We start from the raw sequence: 20,268 nt of genomic DNA on the forward strand, positions 1-20,268 counted from the left end.
CATTTTATTAGGGTTCTTGGAATTATATGGATTCATCAGAGTAACTTTGGATGTTCTTCCCATCTGAAGATTCTTAGCTTCATTATACCTGGAAATATTGAGGGTTAGGATGTATACATCTTTGGAGAGGTTATTGTTTAGCCAAGCACCAGGTTCTGTCCTAAAGCCCAAGCTCTCTGGCTCATCCTACTCAGCAGGCTGTGATTCTCCTGAAATCTTTGTTCAGTTTCCCATCTCTCAGCCTCTACTTCTAGGGGAAAAAGAAGTGCTGGACTGCTTTTCTGGGGGTTTCCCCCTATTAAATACAAATTCTCACGGTTCTAATTGCTCCTGAGGACCTCAGATAACGGCTCTTCTTGTTCTTAGTAGGTAGGTTGATTCAGAACAGCCTAGTCTTTTTTTTTTTTTTTTTTTGGTACTGGAGATGGAACCCAGGGGCATTCTACCTCCCAGCTATACTCCCAGCCCCTACTTTTTATTCTTTATTTTGAAACAGGATTTCACTGAGTTGCAGAGGGTCTCACTAAGAAGCCAAGGCTGTCTGCAAACCTTCGATGCTCCTGTCTCAGCCTCCTGAATGCTGGGATCACAAGCGGGTACCACTATGCCTGGTGCTTAACAACCTAGTCTTTAATCATTATTATTATTATTATTATTATTATTATTATTAAATTTTTTGTGGTACTGGGGTTCCTGGAAACCCTTCTACCTCCAGGCTACACTCCCAGACCTATTTTATACATTTTATTTTTGGAAACAGGGTCTCTTAAACCAGTGCGGCTGGCTTTGAACCTGCGCAATCCTCCTGTCTCCGCCTCCCGAGCACGGGGATTACAAGTGTGTGCCACTATGCCTGGCCGGCCTATTTTATATTTTATTTGGAAACAGGGTCTATTAAGCCCGAGAGGCTGGCTTCTAACCTGCGTGATCCTCCTGTCTCTGCCTCTCAAGTGTGGGGATTACAAGTGTGAGCCACCATGCCCGGTGCTTATTTTTAATTTTTTAATTTTTAATTTTTATTTTTTTGGTGGTACTGGGGTTCCTGGAAGCCCTTCCACCTCCGGGCTACATGCTACACTCCCAGACCTATTTTGTACTTTTTATTTGGAAACAGGGTCTCTTAAGTCAGTGCGGCTAGCTTTGAAGCTGTGCGATCCTCCGGTCTCTGCCTCCCAATCGCGGGGATTACAAGCGTGTGCCACCATGCCTGGTTTATTTTTTATTTTTAATTAAAAATATTCTTTTTTTGTAGTGCTAAGGATGGAACCCAGGGACATTCTATCTCTGAGCTATACTCCCAGCCCTTTTTTTTATTCTTTCTTTTTTTTTTTTTTTTTTTTTTTCTTTTGAAACAGAGTCTCACTGAGTTGCAAAGGGCCTCATTAAGTAGCTAAGGCTGTTCTCAAACCACAATCTTCCTGTCTCAGCCTTCCAAATGCTGGGATTACAAGCATGTGCCACCATGCCCAGCTAGTCCTTATTCTTTAAGCTTTTGTTTTTTGAAGTGTTGAAGTAAGTGCATTTTGTTCAGTCTTATACCATTGCATATTTATTGTCCTTAGTTTTCATTTATTGATGATTGTTCTCTATATTTTAAAGATTTTATATTCACTCCTTGCTTTATTTGTCATATAAGTTAAAAGTGAACATTTCTGGGCCAGGTGTGGTGGTGCATGCTTGTATTCCCAGTACTTGCAAGGCTGAGACAGGAGCAGCTCAGGTTCACGGCCAGCCTCAGTTACTTAGTAAGGCCCTCTGCAGTTTAGTGAGACTCAGTTTCAAATAAAAGAATAAAAAATGGGGCTGGGGGTGTAGCTCAGGGGTAGAATGCCCTGGGTTTAATCCTCAGTACTGCAAAAAAATTTTTTTTCTTGTGGCCATTTAAATTTATCTCTTTATTAAATGTGCTTAAAGAAGTTGTTTACTTGTTAGAGGGGATAATAGACAAGTAAAAATACACTTTTTGAATAACTCTTTGGATAAGCTTTTTTTTTGTGGTCCTGGGGATTGAACCCAAGGATATACAACTGAACTGCATTACTGCCCCCTTGTAGAATTTTTTTTAGTTTGATAATGTTAAGGTGTCTTGCTAACTTACCACTCGCTGGCCTCAGACCTGCGATCCTCCTGTCTGCCTTTCAAGTAGTAAAATTATCGGTGTGTGCCATTGTGCTTTCCTTTGGATAGTTGTTAGTATAACAACTTGCCATTAGAAGTTTTACCTACTTTGACTGGGCACACTGGTACATGTCTGTAATCCCGGTACTTGGGAGGCTGAGCCAGGAGAATTGCAGATTAGAGGCCAGTCTCAGAAATTTAGCAAGACCCTCAGCAATTTAATGAGACCCTGTTTAAAAAAAAAAAAAAAGGAGGAATGGGGGTATTATAGCTTGAAGTTAGAAAGTTTCTGGTTCAAGCTCCAGTACAAAGGAAAAACAAAAAAAGAATTTTCACCTCCTTTAAGTAAAGAATGCTCATATGAGTTACAGTCCTGTCTTCTCTGGGAAGCGGACTTTGGTCACCTTTCCTAGTCTTAAGGGTGCCGTGCTGCACACACCAATGCATTGTGGTATGCAAGCTGCCTCGGCTTTTTCCTACAGTTGTCAGATTTGAAGAAATTAAAGCTAGGTAAGTTCAAGTGAATCTAACGTTCATGTGGAAATACATCCTGTCTGCTTCCTAGGTGTCTATCCAGATAAAATTTGGGGTAAAAATTGTAGCTCTTACTTGTGGGTTGCCTTGTTTCAGTATGAAGGCGGGGAATCATCTCTAAAGGATGCCAGCTTTGAGAAGGAGTCAACAGAAGCACAAAGTTTGGAGGTAAAAAAGGAGTGGTATAATTAAAAAAACTGGGAAAAGATTCTTACTAAGTAGCATAAACCGTACAAATAATATATCTCTTCAAAATTAAGTATTTCAAAGAAATATTCTGGATATGGATATTTCTGGAAAGAACATCACTGGGTATGACGACTTTAGCTGAAGAGAGGGAACAACATTAGTAGGTAGCATAAAATATTTTAAAAGTTTGAACTTTTGTTGCTTGTTGCCAACTTGTTTTGAGCGAGGCATAATTAATTCACTAGATCTATGTAGAATTTATTCATTCTTTTCTAAGACATGCATTAAGATGATTATTTTCTTTTTGACTCAGTTTGTTCTAGAAAGGAGAAATAGGATTAATTTTCACAAATGTAAGGATATATGGATGAGGTAAATTATGTCAGTAGTGACAATATTTACCTCACTTCATCCTTAGGATAGTAGGAACTAACTAGAATTATGTCAGAGATTTAAATTATAAGCAGCGGCGTGCTCTTAAACATTTTACAGCTATTCTCCGAAAAGCATTTGTTGAGCTCTGTGGTAATACTCCCAAACTGGGTGTTGGTGCATGCTTGTAATCCCAGCATTTGGGAGGCTGAGACAGATAGGAGGATTGCGGTTCTCGGCTAGCCTTGGCTACTTAGGCCCTTTAACTCATTGAGACCATGTTTCAAAATAATGAATAAAAAAATAGGGCTGGGGGAATGGCTCAGAGGTAAAATGCCCCTGGGTTCCATTCCCAGACCTATAAAAGAAAAGAAAAAAAAATAGTCCCATCGCAGCTGGTTTCAAGCTACCTACTGAACTGATGTCATTGAATGAGAAGTTTCAAAGGAATATTCCCAGTTGACATTCCTGAGCCAAGTGTTAGCCATCTGATTTTAAGAAGGGAAGTATGGTAATTTGCAGTTTAGTTAAATAAGATCGATTAGGATACATGATGGGAATGTAATTATATAAATATTATATAAAATGTATATATATATTTTTTGTTTGTTTGTTTTTGTGGGTCTGGGGCATTCAACCTCAGAGCTACAACCCCTGCCATATTTTTCTATTCTTTATTTTGAAACAGGGTCTCACTAAGTTGCAGAAGGCCTCACTAAGTAGCTGAGGTTGGCCGCAAACCTGTGATTTCTGTCTCATCCTCCCAAATGCTGGGATTACAAGCGTGCGCCACCACGCCTAGCTCCTATTTTTTATTCTTTACTTTGAAATGGACTCACTGAGTTGCAAAGGGCCTCATTAAGTAGTAGCTGAGGTTGTCCTTGAGCCGCTATCCTGTCTCAGCCTCTGGAATGCTGGGATTACAAGTGTGCGCCACCACGCCCAGGTAACCTTAATATTTTTTAGAGATGGAAGTATTGTAAAAAGCAGAGTAGTGTCAAAGGACTCTAGAGGAAGTCTGCTTGTGCTAATGTTAAAAATAGAAAATAAGGCTGGGTGTGGTGGTGCATGCTTGTAATTTGTAATCCCAGCATTTGAGAGGAAGAGACTGGAGGATCACGGTTCCAGAGCCTCAGCTACTTAGCGAGGCCCTTTGCAACTCAGTGAGATCCTGTTTCAAAAATAAAGACTAAAAACTAGGGCTGGGGGTGTAGCTTGGCGGTACAGTACCCCTGGGTTCCATTCCCGGTACTGCAAAAAAAAAAAAAAAAAAAAAAAAAAAAAAAGAAAATAAAAAGGAAAGGAAAGCCAGGCGTGATGGCACACACTAGTAATCCCAGCACTTCGGAGGCTGAGACAGGAGGATTGCAGGTTTGTAGCCAGCCTCAGCTACTTAGTGAGGCCCTCTGCAACTTAGACTGTGTTTCAAGATAAATAATTAAAAGAAAAGTAAGTAGAAAACAGTAGACCTTGTACCTTTGGTGTACGTGTTCAGTCCAGCTTGGCAGTTCTTAGTTGCTGATGTCTGTAATCTGTAATCATTAGAAAGTATGTGTCATGATTCAGAATTTCCTGTAGAGCCCAAAGAAAGTTATAATTGGATTTCCAATAAAACATATTTCTCAATCCTTGCTTTCTTCAGTTGATACCTATTAATCTCAAGAACGTGCTGAAAATATTGTATTTTATTTTTTGACCCTCTGTTTTGCATTGTGTCTCAGGAGTAAAATATTAATTTGATAAATAAAAATTTAGAAGACATTTGACATGCTAACAAAAGAGCTACTAGAAAAACTGGGTAGCAAAAGATATTTACTCAAAATCGATGATATTGTGGATAAAATAAAATATATTGCCAAGGCAGTGAGTTTATATAATCTAGCAGTAAAATTAGTTGAGTTTTGAGTTGAAATTTTTTTTTAATTTGAGTAATTTTTTAAACTTTTTTTCAGGAACAGCAATCATAATCGAGTTCAAACTATAATATGCCATAATTTGTAAAAAGTTTGTGATCTAATTTGTAGAAAGTTTTGTTGATTGGATTATATAGATAAAAATCAAACCAGTAATTTTGAATCAAGTCAGAATTTTTATAATAGATTGGGAGAAATATATATAAACAAATCTTTTAACTACTATAATACTTTTTGGTTTTTTCTTTTAACAAGTTTGTTGAAGGATCACAAATATCAGAGGTATGTTTTTACAGCATTTAAAATCCATTTGGAATAATCCAATGACTAATCACTTTAAATTAAAAAGGTCAGAAAAACGATGTCATAATTCACTGGGGACTATTACCATAAAGTAGTCTTGATTTGTTTTGGAGTTACTCTTTGCTATTTTTAAAATTTATGGTGCTGAGGATCGAATGTAGGGCCTCATTCATGCTAGTCAATCACTGTACTATATACTGAGCTATATTTCCACTCCTTGGATTCATTTCTCATTTTTTTCTTTATGCTTTAGGGTAGACTTAGGAAACTGATAGGTGTTAGTAAACTGATACATGTTTCCACTTTTTTTTGTAAATAAAATTTTATTGGAAAGAGCCATGTGTATTCATTTAGGTATTGTTTTTGTTTTTCATTATAGTGATACAGTTGGATATTTATGACAGAGACTACCTGGCCTACAAGCCTGAAGTATTTACTCTTTGACTATAGAAGTTTGCTGACCACTGCTAGAATTGCTGTTATTTAAATATTATAAAAATGAATGAGCCAGTTGTGGTGGCACACACCTATAATCTTAGTACCTGAGAGGCTGAGATAGTAGAATCACAGGTTTGAGGCCAGCCTTAGCAACTTAGTGAAACCCTGTTTCAAAAGATAAAAGAAGAAAAAAGGGCTTGGGGGTGTAGCTCGAAGATAGAATGCACCTGAGTTCAATCTCCAGTACCAAAAAAAAAAAAAAAAAGCAAATATATAAGCCAGATATGTAACATATAAGCCAATATGTTTGATTATACTCATCTGATTTAACCTAACTAAGAATATCCACATGACATATATCTTGTAAAGTTGACTTTCTGTTTCAGGCAACTTATGAAAAGCTGGATAGGCACAAATCTGAACTTGAAGATGAAATACTTCTCCTAGAAAAAGAGCTAGAAGAAGAGAAATCTAAACATTCTGCACAAGATGAATTGGTAAGATTTCTGATTTGAGGAGAATAAAAAAATAAAATTACTGAGTTTTAAAAATTAATATGGTAATGATTAAAGTATTACATGTACTGTAAAAATGCAAAGAATTCATAAGTCTGTAAAATAGAGAGCAAAAATTTCCAGATTTACTCTTTTCACTTCCTAGATGTTAATGTGAGTTTCTTGCATATCCTTATAGAAATTTTCTATACATACCATGGAAGTAATTCATATAAATAATTTAAGATGAATCATCATATACATATAGTGGGTATTGGTTATTACTTACATGATATGCTGAGAACATTATAACTTTGTCTTTCTATTTTAAAATCTGGCTTAAGGAAAATCTTGTGTATGAGATTATTTAGTAAGATGTGATGTTTGTGGATTTATGTCCAACTTGTTTAAGGTCCTATGAAATATCAGAATTTAGGTACTTTTGTTCTGTAACTTTCACATGCAACCCCTTCCAGCGTATGGTAAATACACTGAGGTTTCTTAATTTAAGCCCTCATTTATGTTAGGTAAATGATATGTCTAATTTATATGACATCTTAGAAACTGGAAGTTTAGTAAATAATTATTTGATTGATAACTATCTTTCCAGATGGCAGATATTTCAAAAAGAATTCAGTCCCTAGAAGATGAATCAAAATCCCTCAAATCACAAGTAGCTGAAGTAAGTGGAACAAGAATTAACAGGTCTGTTGCTTTTGAAAATCATTTAATCGCCGGGCGTGGTGGCACACGCTTGTAATCCCCACGCTTGGGAGGCAGAGACAGGAGGATTGCGCAGATTCGAAGCCAGCCGCGCATGCTGTTTCCAAATAAAAATGTAAAAATAGGTCTGGGAGTGTAGCCCAGAGGTAGAAGGGCTTCCAGGAACCCCAGTACCACCAAAAAAAAAAAAAAAAAAAAAAAAATCATTTAATCGATATATTTAGTATTCAGGAATAAGGCAGTATGTTAGGATTTAAAATATGAGGAGTCTTAGGGTTTTTGTTTTGTGTGTGTGTGTGTGTCTGTCTGTCTGTCTGTGTACGTGTGCGCACGCACATGTGCTGGGGATTGGGCCCATGGCCATTCTACCTCTAAGCTATATGCCAAGCCCTTTTTTGTTTTTTTGCTTGGAAATAGAATCTCACTAAGTTGTTTAGAGCCTTGTTAAATTGTTGAGGCTGGCTTTGAACTTGTGATCCTCCTGTTTTAGCCTCCCAAGTACTGGGATTACAGGTGTGTGCCATCACACCTGTTATATATATTTTTTAATATATGAGGTACTTCAGAAAATTTCATTTGTTTTTTTTAACTGGGTGAGTATTCATGAAACTATTACTGTATACTGAGTTCTATCGAAGATTCATGACAGTTAACATTAATATAACAAAAGGACCCATGGAGTTTAAAATTTTAGTAGGATAGACACTGAATAGTTAACAAGTTTGCTGCATAGTACATAGTTTACAAGAGGTTAAATCCTTTGTCCAAGGTCACATAGAAAATTAGTGGAAAAGCCAGGTCTAGGCCCAGATTCTGATTTAACTCTTCCTGCTGTACCATACTTCCTTGGCTAGTAATGTTGGCATGTTTTTGCCTTTGTTTACATTCTATATTGTAGGGATAGTGTGTAAAGATGAGATGTTGTATTTGTTATAAACTCAATATTTGTTTGCTTTACTTAGGCCAAAACAACCTTCAAAATATTTCAAATGAACGAAGAACGACTTAAGGTGGCAATAAAAGATGCTTTAAATGAAAATTCCCAACTTCAGGAAAGCCAGAAACAGGTTTGTATTCTGTAGAGAGATTTCATCTTGTGAATATGTAATTATAAATCTTCTGGGCATACTTAGGACTGACCCATGCTAGGAACAGGAGTAGGTTTTTTTTTTCTCCTGGAGAGCACAAGAGCAGTAGTCTCCCATGCTTGCTTTGCTGTTTCTCTTGTATAGGATGTAAAACTTGTATATTTCTGTTACATTTTTACTCCTGGAAGGAAAGTAAGCTGGGGCATTAAGCACTTTGATAATCATAGCAAATTGCATTTAGTACCAACACCTGAACTACAGGGTGGGGTGCAGAGAACACCAGTGAAGGTTATTGCAGTTATTAATCTGAGACCTAAAGATATTAGTTCTGGTGGAGATCAAATGAGAATTTAACTATTACTCTCTTTTTCCCACACATAAATATTTTTCACACTCAAATATTATTTCCTCTCCTTCTGTTTTCCCAATAAATTTACAGTTTTCTTAGTGAAAAAAATTTCAGTGATTATTACGGTTCTCTGAATACTATCCAGTCAGAGCCATATGGTATATCATGGTTATATGTTCTTTATTATCAAACATTTAATAATTGTTTTGTTTTCTGCAATCCCTTTTGGAAGTTTTTTGAAAACAGGAGCCATGTCTTTATTTTTAAGCAGCACTACCTACTTCTGTCTGTCTGTCTCTCTTTCTTCCTCACTCTCTCTTTGATGCTGGGTATTGAACCCAGGGACAGTCTACCTCTGAACTCTATCGCCTGCCCTTTATATTTTTACTTAATTTTTTTTTATTGGTGCCTTGTATTTATACTTCATGCTGAGGTGTCAAGCGATAGGAATATGCATGTACATAACCCATGAGCATTCCTCTCCAGGTCCAGCTTCCTTTTTCTTCTCCATACATGTCTTTGAGATTGGCATTGGTAGTTTAACATAAATACATAGCACTGTTGCAGTTGTTACTTTCTTTACATTTCTATCCCCTATCTTCTTTTCCATAAACCTTTTCCTTCATCCACGGAGTCTCTGCTTCAAAAGACTTGTTTTTCAATTTCTGTCCAGCTTCCACATATGAGAGAAAACAAAACTATTCACTGGCTAATCTTGCTTAGCATAATATTTTCAATTCCATTCCTGAAAATGACATATGACATAATTTTGTTCTTTTTTTTCTTTCTTTTGTCATATTGGGGATTGAGTCCGAGGGCATTCTACCTCCGAGTTATACCCTCAGCCCTATTATATTTTTATTTTGAAACAGGGTCTCACAAGCTGATGAGAGTCTCACTACTTGCTGATGCTATTCTCAAACCTGTGATTCTCCTGTCTGAGCTTCCCAAGTCCTAGGATTAAGTGTGTGAACCACCATGCCCGGCTGATTTGTTCTTTTTTTTTTTTTTTTTTTTTGTTGTACTGGAAGATGGAACCCAGGGGCATTCTACCTTCAAGCTATACCCCCAGCCCTATTTTTATTGTTTATTTTGAAACAGGGTCTCACTGAGTTGCAGAGGGCCTCACTAAGTAGCTGAGGCCAATTGCAAACCTGTGATCCTTCTGTCTCAACCTTCCAAGTACTGGGATTACAAGCATGTGTCACCACACCTGGCTTAATTTTGTTCTTTTTTTATGGCTGAGTAAAATTCACATTCTTTTTCTTTTTTTTTTTTTTTTTTGTCGTACTGGGGATTGAGCCTAGGGGCATTCTACCCCAGTTCTATATATTTTTAAAAATTATTTACACTACTGGCTAAGGCTGTCCTCCAGCCTGCAATCCTTCTCTTTCAGGCTCCCAAGTACTGGAATTACAAGTGTATACCACCATGCCTGGTTTATACCACTGGTTTGTATCATATTTTCTCTATCCATTTATCTGTTGACAAGGGCTTTCTACTTCTGGGCTGTACCCCAGCCCTATTTTATAATTTATTTGGAACAAGGTTTTGCTAAGTTGCTGAGAGCCTCACTAAGTAGCTGAGGTTGTTTTTGAACCCGTGCGATCCTCCTGTCTCAGCCTTCCAAGAGCTGGGATTACTGAGGATACCCAGGTTGGTTCCATTAATTTGGCTATTGTGAATTTGGCTGCTAAAAACATGGGTATGAATTTATTGCTTTAATAGTCTGACTTCAGACTTCAATTCCTTTAGAAAGATGCTTAAAAGAGGTATTGCTGGGTCATATGGTGGTTCCATTCCTAATCTTCTGAGAAATTGTCATACTGATCTCCATAATGGCTGTACTGGTTTGTAGTCCCACCAACAGTGCATAAGAGTTTCTATTTTCCCACATCCTTATCAACATTTGTTATTGCTTGTGTTCTCCATGATTACCATTCTAACTGGAGTTAGATGAAATAAGAGTATAGTTTTGATTTGTAGTTTTGGTCCTATGCCCTCTTCTAGTAGTTTCAAAGTTCCAATTTTTAGGTTTTTGTTCCATCTTGAATTGACTCTGGCAGGGTGAGAGGCTGGGGTTTAATTCCGTTGTACAAATAGATAACTAAGGGGCATTGTACCCCTGAGCTACATCCTCAGCTGTTTTTATTTTTTGTTTTGAAACAGGGTCTTCCTAAGTTGCTGAGAGTCTTGCTAAATTGTTGAGACTGGTTTCGAACCTGCTATCCTGTTTCAGCTTCCCAAGTACTGGGATTACAGATGTGTATCACCATGCCCAGCTTAATATCTCTTAATGATACACACAAATATATAAATAGGTGCTTCTACTAATGGTATGATGAGATGAGTTGTATTTTTTTGTTAATGTTTCACTTTCAGCTTTTACAAGAAGCTGAAGTATGGAAAGAACAATTGAATGAACTTAATAAGCAGAAAATAACAATTGAAGACTCCAAAGTACATGCAGAAGAAGTTCTAAGAGATAAAGAAAATCAGATCAAGGTAAATAGCTCTACTGGTTTTAGTGATTGAGTTGGCTAGATTTTATACTAATTGAAATTTTTTTTTGTGTGGTACTGGGGGGTGAAACCCAGGGGCTTTCTACCTTTGGGCTGTACCCCAGCCCTATTCTATAATTTATTTGGAACAAGGTTTTACTAAGTTGCTGAGAGCCTCACTAAGTAGCTGAGGCTGGTTTTGAACCCATGGATCCTCCTGTCTTAGCCTCCCAAGTTCTGGGATTACAAGTATGTGCCACCATGCCTGGCCTAACTTGGAAATTTGAAAACTATTTTTAGTAACTTATTTTCATTATGTATTTGGTCAGATTTTTAAATGTTTCTTGAAGATTTACAGATTCATAATGCATGTATCAACATTTTCTATGTCCTTTTTTTGTTTCTTTAGTATTTGTTTCTATAGGTATTTAATACCTATACTAGAATACCACTGGTAGAAGAGGTTGGAAAGAGTTTGAGAAATTCAACAGATAGTCGCATGTATTAACTGTGTATCTTTTTTTTTTTTTTTTTGCTTTACTGGGAATTAAACTCCTGGGAACTCTACTGCTAAGCTATACTACCAATCCTTTTTATTTTTTTATTTTGAGACAAGGTCTAGCTAAATTGTCCAGGCTAGCCTTGAATTTACAATACTCCTGTCTCAGTCTTCTGAGTTGCTGGGGTTACAAGTATAAGTCACTGTCTTGCTTGACTGAGTATCTTTAAAATCTAGATTAGCTAGTGTAGTTTAGTGTTGTGTACTTTTACAGAAATGAAGACTTAAGAAAATAAATTTAGTTGAAATTGGACTAATCCTAGGAATAAAATAATTGATATTACTCTCAGGGTTTGTTGACTTTTCCCTCCCTATCCCTAGATCCTTTTTCCTACCTAATTTTTTAAATCTTAGGCTTTCAAACTATAGGTATTCAGGTGGGAGTTTTAAGTAATGGGATATAAAACTAATACTTTAATCCACATAGTAAAATAATTGTTGCTTTATTAAGAATAGTTATGCTATTTAAAATACAGAATATTTTAAAGATCCTAGCTTTAGGAGGTTTATTCATAATTTGGTATATAGGTGCCCCTCTGTACCTGCAGGTTCTGCATCTGTGAATCAAAAACAGTTCCCTCAAATTACACCTAGACTGAACATGTGCAGACCTTTTCTGGTCAGCATTCTCTAAATAAAACAGTATGTTAACCATTTATATAGCATTTTACATTGTAGTACATGTTGTAAGTAATTTAGAGATGATTGAAAGTATACAGGCAGATGTGCCTAGGTTATATGAAAGTACCGTGCCATTTGTGCATAAGTGCATGGATTATCATATTTGTGTAGGAGGGTGTGACCTGGAGCCAACACCATGTGAATACTGAAGGATGACTCTACTATTTTTCTGTAAATTTAACCCTACTTACAGGGCTTATGAGTCTATCTAGACAGAAAAAGACTGAAATATGAACCTTCTTAAAACTATAAGCCATGTTATTTGTGCCTGGAGCACTGAAGAGAGGAAAGAGATTAAAGGATGAAAATTTGAGAGCAGGGCAAATTTTTAGGTGGATCTTCCCAGAGAAATACAGTGCACAGCTGTTTGATACCTGTAGTGTTAAAAAAAAATCGCCGGGCGTGGTGGCGCACGCTTGTAATCCCTGCGCTTGGGAGGCAGAGACAGGAGGATCGCGCAGGTTCGAAGCCAGCCGCGCATGCTGGCTTAGGAGACCCTGTTTCCAAATAAAAATGTAAAAATAGGTCTGGGAGTGTAGCCCAGAGGTAGAATGGCTTCCAGGAACCCCAGTACCATCAAAAAAAAAAAAAAAAAAATCTTCTTTTATTCAAAAATAATTAAAAAGCACTGTTGAAAAACTTTTTTTTTTTTTTTTGGTAGTACTAGGGATTGAACCAAGGGGCATTGTACTCTGAGCTACACCCCCAGCCCTATTTTTATTTATTTATTTATTTATTTATTTATTTATTTAGTGCTGGGGACTAAACCTAGTGGCTTCTAACTTCAAGCTACACCCTCAACCTGATTTTATTTTTTTATTTGAAAACAGGATCTCAACAGGTTGCTGAAAACCTTGCTACATTGCTGAGGCTGGCTTTGACCCTGCGATACTCCTGTCTCAGCCTCCCAAACATTGGGATTATAAGCTTGCACAACCATGCCTTGGCTCTATCCTTCATTTTGAAACAGGGTCTTATTAAATTGTGGAAGGCCTCACTAAGTAGCTGAGGCTTACCATGAACCTTTGGTCTTCCTATCTCAGCCTCCCAAGTACTGGGATTACAAATGTGTGCCACCATACCTGACTGGAAACTTCTAATGTCACATGATCATTTCAGTTAATTTTGAAATGAAATCCAACACCTAGTCATGCTAAAAGCACTAAAGAGTATTGGAATAGAAGGAACATACCTCAACATCATAAAGGAAATATACAATAGGCCCACAGCAAACATTATATTTAATGGGGAAAAACTGAAAGAGTTCTTTTTAAAAACAAGAACAAGACAAAGATGTTCACTTCTTTAATCACCACTTATTTTCAATATAGTACTTGAGACTCTAGCCAGAGCAATAAAGCAAGAGAAGGCAATCAAAGGAGTACAAATAGGAAAAGAAGAACTAAAACTATCCCTATCTACAGATGACATGATATTATACTTAGAAGACTCAAAAAACTCAACCAAAAGGTGTATAGAACTGATTAACAAATTTGGCAAAGTGTCTGGGTACAAAATCAATCTTAGAAGCTTTCCTGTATACCAACCGTAAATCCACTGAAAAAGGAATCCAAAAAACACTTCCACTCACCATATCCCACAAATAAAATAAAATAAAATAAAATACTTAGGAATAAACCCAGCCAAGGAGATAAAAGACCTCTACAGGAAAATTATAAAAGATTGAAAAAAGAAACTGAAGAAGACTTCAGGAGATGGAAACATCTTTGATGCTCTTGGATGGGCAGAATAAATATAATCAAAATGGCCATTCTTCCAAAACTGACCTACAGATTCAATGCAATACTCATTAAATTACCAAGCTCATTCCTCACAGATATAGAAAAGTCAGTCCTTTAATTTATTTGGAACAACAAAAACCCAGAATAGCCAAAGTAGTTCTCAGCAACAAGAACCATGCAGGAGGCATCAAAATACCTTACTTCAAGCTAGACTACAAAGCCATAGTAATAAAAACAGCATGGTATTGGCACAAAAACACACAGACCAGTGGAGCAGAATAGAAGACCCAGAAACAAATCGATATACAGCCAAAAACATTAAAAAAACATACATTGGAAAAAAGATAACCTCATCAACAAATGGTGTTGGCAAAACTGGTTAACCATTTGCAGAAAAATGGAAATAAACCCCAGTTTCTCACCTTGCACAAGAATCGATTCAAGATGGATCAAAGACTTGGAAATGAGAGCAGAGACCTTGCAGCTCCTTGAAGAGGCTATAGGTCCAACATGTCAATACATAGGCACAGGTAAAAGCTTTCTCAACAAGACCCCAAAAACACAAGAAACTAAAAGGTGGATTAATATGTGGGATTGCATTACTGAAGAGCTTCTGTACTGCAAAGGAAACTTATCAAGAACCCCAACAGAGAGCCGACAGAATGGGAGAAAAATTTTGCCAACTATTCCTCTGATAGAGGATGAATATCTAGAATATACAGGGAACTCAAGAAACTCGGCTGAGTGTGGTGGTACACACTTGTAATCCCAGCTTTTGGGAGGTGGAGACCAGAGATTGGAGGATTGTGGTTTGCAGACAGCCTCAACTACTTAACGATTCCCTTCGCAACTCAGTGAGACTGTTTCAAAAATTAAAAAAGACTAAAAATAGGGCTGGGGGTGTCACTTAGGTGTACAGTGCCCCTGGGTTCCATTCCCAGTACTGGAAAAAAAAAATGGGCAAGTGAGCTGGACATGGTGGCGCATGCTAGTGGTTCTCCACCAACCTCAGCTACTTAGTGAGGTCCTTTACAACTCATTGAGACCCTATTTCAAAATAAAGAATAAAAGTTAGGGCTGGGGGTATAGCTCGGAGGTAGAATGCCCAGGAGTTCCATCCCCAGTACCGCAAAAAAAGAAAAAGGTCAAGTGAACTAAGTAGATACTTCAAAAAAGAAGAAATTAAAAACACAAATACAAATGCTGGTGAGGATGTAGAGAAGTGGAACTCTAATATATTGTTGGTGTGATTGCAAATTAGTGCAACCACTTTGGAAAACAGTATGGCGGATCCTCAGAAGAATAGGAATGAACCTACCATATGACCCTTCAATACCATTTCTGGTTATCTACTAATACTTGTATATCTTATGTTCATAACTACACAATTCACAATTGTCAAACTATGGAATCAGCCAAGATGTCCATCAAGAGATGAATGGATTACAAAACTATGGGATATGACCTGGGCGTGGTGGCGCATGCTTGTAATCCCAGCATTTGGGAGGCTGAGACAGGAGGATCACGGTTCACGGTCAGCCTCAGCCTCTTAGGCCCTTTGCAACTCTTTGAGACCCTGTTTCAAACTAAAAAATAAAAAATAGGGTTGGGGATATAGCTCGGAGATAGAATATCCCTGTGTTCCATCCTCAGTAATAGAAAAAACAAAAAACAACACCCCCAAAAAACTATGGGATATGTACGCAATGGAATTTTATTCAGCCATAAAGAAGGACAAAATTACTTCATTTACAGGGAAATGGATGGGACTGGAGAACATTATGCTAAGTGAGATTAGTCTCAAAAACTAGAAATCATACTCTCTCCAATATGTGAAAGCTAGGGAGAAAAAGGGTCATAGGAGGAACTCTAGACAAAGGAGAAACTTTAGATGAGTAAATTAGGTGACCTAATTGAGAGGAATGGGAGGGGGAAGATGGAAATTCCCTAATGTACATGATGTACATTCACAAACATAAAGTTAATTACTAAGCCCAACATGAGAAGGAAAGGATAGAGAGAATGAGGAGGGAATTGGGGAAGGGCTACATGAGGGATGTGTGCATGTTTGTCTCTCTCATCTTAAACCCCATTAAGATGTATAACTACAGTTCACCAATAAAAATAAATAAATTTCCTTTTATAATGTCTTGTTTTTCAATACTAAGGATGGAACCCAGTGCATTCTACCTCCGAGCTACACCTTCAGCCCTATTTTTTTATTCTTTATTTTGAAACAAGGTCTTATTAAGTTGCAGAGGGCCTCACTATAGCTGAGGCTGTCTGCAAACCGGGATCCTCCAGTCTCAGCTTCCCAATATTGGGATTACAAGTGTGCGCCACCACGGCTGGCTGTCTTTTTTCTTTATCTCAGTTGAACTCCTTAGCTAATTGTTTACTTGAAGAAGTTAAGTGAATATCTATGATATTTTTTGTACATTTTATATCTCACTTGCAGATTTGATACCATACAGAATTTACTTCCTTAATAGCCCCTCTTTTTGTGGCATGTGAGAAATGTCCTCTGTGAAAACTTTTAACTACTTCGCAGTCAAAATATAATTGTAAGAATAGGTCATTATCAAATAATGTATTTGACTTAGGGTTAATTTTAGGTTTTTTTTTTTTTTTTTTTTTTTTTGGTACTGGGGATGGAACCCCAGGGGCATTTTACCTCCGAGCTACACCCCCAGCCCTATATTTTTATTCTTTATTTTGAAACAGGGTCTCACTGAGTTGCAAAGAGCCTCACTAAGTAGCTGAGGGTGTTGGCGAACTGCCATCCTCCGGTCTCAGCCTCTAAGATGCTGGGATTACAGGCCTGCACCATCAACCCGGCTCCTAATTTTAGTTTTTATCTTGCAGAGATCAACAACTAACATATGTCATAGTTTTTAAGATTATTTACATATCTTAGTAACCAAGAGAAAATAAGAGCTCATGAGCTGATATTTCAGTGGATTGTTTTTCAAACATATAAAGGCATATGTTGTAAAGATATTAATGTGAAGTATTACTCACTCTATTTTTCTTCTTTGCTAAATGTAAAGTCTCTGACTGAACGCTTGTTAAAGATGAGAGACTGGACTGCTGTGCTTGGAGAAGACCTAACAGATGATGGTAACTTGGAATTGGAAATGAAGAGTGAATCAGGCATTGGTGCTTACTTAGGTATTGAGTCATGACTCATCCTCTTTTGCTAAAATGGTGACTAGCTCTTCTATTTTCTTTTTGTTCTCTATGTTCACTCTGTTCTTTATACACTTGTTCTTTGGTATATTCTGTCCATATGTCTGAAACACTTTGTCTCTCTCTCACCATACAGTGTGGGTTAGATCCAGCTGTAATATTGCCTTTTCAGTAAATTCTTCTTCAACTTCTCCAACTTACAGCCTTCTTCCCCTTTGTTCTCCTTATGTATTACATACACACACGCACATATTTATTCACATATACATTATATATATATGTGTGTATGTATATATATATGTGTATGTGTATATATATATATATATGTATGTATGTATGTATGAATTTTTTTTTTTTTTGCGGTACTTGGGATGGAACCCCAGGGTCATTCTACCTCCAAGCTACAACCTAGTCCTATTTTTTTTTTCTTTATTTTCAAACAGGGTCTCACTGAGTTGCAAAGGTCCTCACTAAGTAGCTGAGGTTGTCTGTGAACTGCGATCCTTCTGGTTCAGTCTCCCAAATGCTGGGGTTACAAGTGTGCTTCACCATGCCTGCCTTATTATACATGTTTTTCAAATTTGCAAAGCTTTCTTCCCCTTTTCTTCTCTTTATTATTCATATTTTCCAAAGTTTTCAAAATTGCATCATAACTATTTCAATGCCTGTTTTCCTCTGTACTATAAATGAATCATATAGATGGGTGACTAATTTTAAAAAATGAACATTACATAAATCAATAATGAATGATGCTTTATTTTAGTCAGATGACTATATCATTTTAATTTTGATCATCCCAAATTGCCATTGCTGGCAGCATTCTGGAGCTGGCCAAAATTATATTTCTTTTTTTTTAATTTTTTTTTTTTTTGGTGGTACTGGGGGTGGAACCCAGAGGCTTTCTACCTCCGGGCTATACTCCCAGACCTTTTTTATATTTTATTTGGAAACAGGGTCTCACTAAATTGCTGAGAGCCTCACTAAGTAGCTGAGGCTGACTTCGAACCCGCGCGATCCTCCTGTCTCAGCCTCCCAAGCGCGGGGATTACAAGCGTGTGCCACCACACCTGGCCCGAAATTATATTTCATCATAGCCGCTCACCAAAAAGCTAATTTCTTTGATTTACTTAAAAAACTTATTTGCAGAAATTATAGATTTATGGAAAGTGGTAAAATATTATAGAGAGGGCCCATGTCCCTTCACCCAGTTTTTTCCAGTGGTAGTTCTAACTTTTATCTACTTTCTCTTTCCTGTCACCTAACTCACTTCATTATTTAAAAATTTATTAAGGAGAAATAGGTGTTTTTTTTAAAATAATTTTTTTTTTTTTGGTGGTACTGGGGTTCCTGGAAGCCCTCCTACCTCCGGGCTACACTCCCAGACCTATTTTTATATATTTTTTATTTGGAAACAGGGTCTCCTCAACCAGCGCACGCCGCTGGCTTCGAACCTGCGAGATCCTCCTGTCTCTGCCTCCCAAGCGCGGGGATTACAAGCATGCGCCACTACGCCCGGCTTAAAATAAATTCTTTAATGGTATTATTAACATGTTGGAAGAAAATTATACTACTGAAGTAAAAATATATCGTAGTTCTACCTTAATCACAGGAGATACTTTCTGAGCCTCCAGTGGATGCCTAGAACTACAGTTAGTACTGAATCCTATATATAGTGTTTTCTCCTATACCTATATACCTATGATAAAATTTAATTTGTAAATTAGGCAAAATAAGAGACAGAATGAGATGGGTGTAGTGGCTAACACTTGTAATCCCAGCTTTTGGGAGGCAGAGTCCAGAGGATTGCAATTCGCAGACAGCCTCAGCTACTTAGGGAAACCCTATGCAACTCAGTGGGACCCTGTTTCAAAAGTAAAAACAAAAAACAAAATAGGATTGGGAATGCCGGGCATGGTGGCGCATGCCTGTAATCCCCGCACTTGGGAGGCGGAGACAGGAGGATCGCGCTGGTTCGGAGCCAGCTTCTCTGGCTTCAAAGACCCTGTCTCTTAAAATAGGTCTGGGAGTGTAGCCCAGAGGTAGAAGGGCTTCCAGGAACCCCAGTACCACACACACACACACACACACAAAAATAGGATTGGGAGTGTAGCTTGGAGGTATTATGTCCTGGGTTCCATTCCCAGTACCAAAAACAAACAAACAAACAATCGATAATAATTATAACAGAATATTAAGTAAAAGTTGTATGAATGTTGTTTTTCTTACTTATGATACTGCAGTAGGTCATTCGATAGCAAATGGGTATTGAGTGACAAATGGGCAGGTATCGTAGACACTGTGGATACGCTGGATAGAGGGATGATTTGTCTCAGGTAGAAAGGAGTAGGACAACATGAGATTTCATCATGCTACCAGAATGATACATAATTTAATACTTAAAAATTGTTAATGGAATCTTTCCATTTAATGCTTTCTGACCATTTATATAACCACAGAAATCACAAAAATGGGGGACTATTATAATTATAGATAAGGGGGGACTGTTAAAAGTTCTGTTTGTGCTTTTTTCACTTGTACTTTATTATGTAAGAAATAATAATTTTTCTAATAGAACTCATTCTTGTTTGATGTTATTTTAATTTGGGTTATAGTGTTATAGTTCTGCTCAGACTTTAGGTGCTGTAAGAATTTGAGAATATTCAGACCACAGTCTATCTTGTAGCTCTATTCTTGAAGTTAATGCTGAAGAAACTTTTTTTTTTTTTTTTTGGTGGTACTGGGGTTCCTGGAAGCCCTTCTACCTCTGGGCTACACTCCCAGACCTATTTTTATATTTTTATTTAGAAACAGGGTCTCCTAAGACAGCGCGCACGGCTGGCTTCGAACCTGCGCGATCCTCCTGTCTCCGCCTCCCAAGTGTGGGGATTACAAGCGTGCGCCACCACGCCCAGCATGAAGAAACTTTTTAAATGATGATACTTACCGTGCTTTTATTGTTTAGCTTCCTTGGAGTAGATCTGGGATCATTTTGCCTTACACCAAATTCTTTTTTGTAGCGAGAAGAGGACTTATAGGACTTCATTTGAGTGAACTAATAATCATTTGGATGTCAGT

At 37.4% G+C, this 20,268-nt stretch overlaps 1 protein-coding gene across 8 annotated transcripts in view; it reads left to right on the forward strand.

Annotated features, from left to right (window-relative positions):
- MIA2 (MIA SH3 domain ER export factor 2) overlaps positions 1 to 20,268 on the forward strand; it is a gene marked incomplete at both ends in the record, with an annotated part of 118,508 nt that overhangs the window by 50,514 nt on the left and 47,726 nt on the right. For 4 of the 8 annotated variants that reach the window (XM_080708204.1, XM_080708207.1, XM_080708206.1 and 1 more), the window contains 6 exons: positions 2,749 to 2,820; positions 6,254 to 6,364; positions 6,972 to 7,043; positions 8,047 to 8,151; positions 10,904 to 11,026; positions 17,055 to 17,175. In XM_080708204.1, the coding sequence (XP_080564330.1) occupies positions 2,749 to 2,820; positions 6,254 to 6,364; positions 6,972 to 7,043; positions 8,047 to 8,151; positions 10,904 to 11,026; positions 17,055 to 17,175 (604 nt within the window). Of the gene's footprint in view, positions 1 to 2,748; positions 2,821 to 5,381; positions 5,409 to 6,253; positions 6,365 to 6,971; positions 7,044 to 8,046; positions 8,152 to 10,903; positions 11,027 to 17,054; positions 17,176 to 20,268 lie in introns of all 8 variants that reach the window. The other 4 variants (XM_080708205.1, XM_080708209.1, XM_080708208.1 and 1 more) reach the window with 2 other exon arrangements.

The sequence above is a fragment of the Muscardinus avellanarius genome (genome assembly GCF_963383645.1).
Source record: "Muscardinus avellanarius genome assembly, chromosome: 12".
Lineage (NCBI taxonomy): Eukaryota > Metazoa > Chordata > Mammalia > Rodentia > Gliridae > Muscardinus > Muscardinus avellanarius.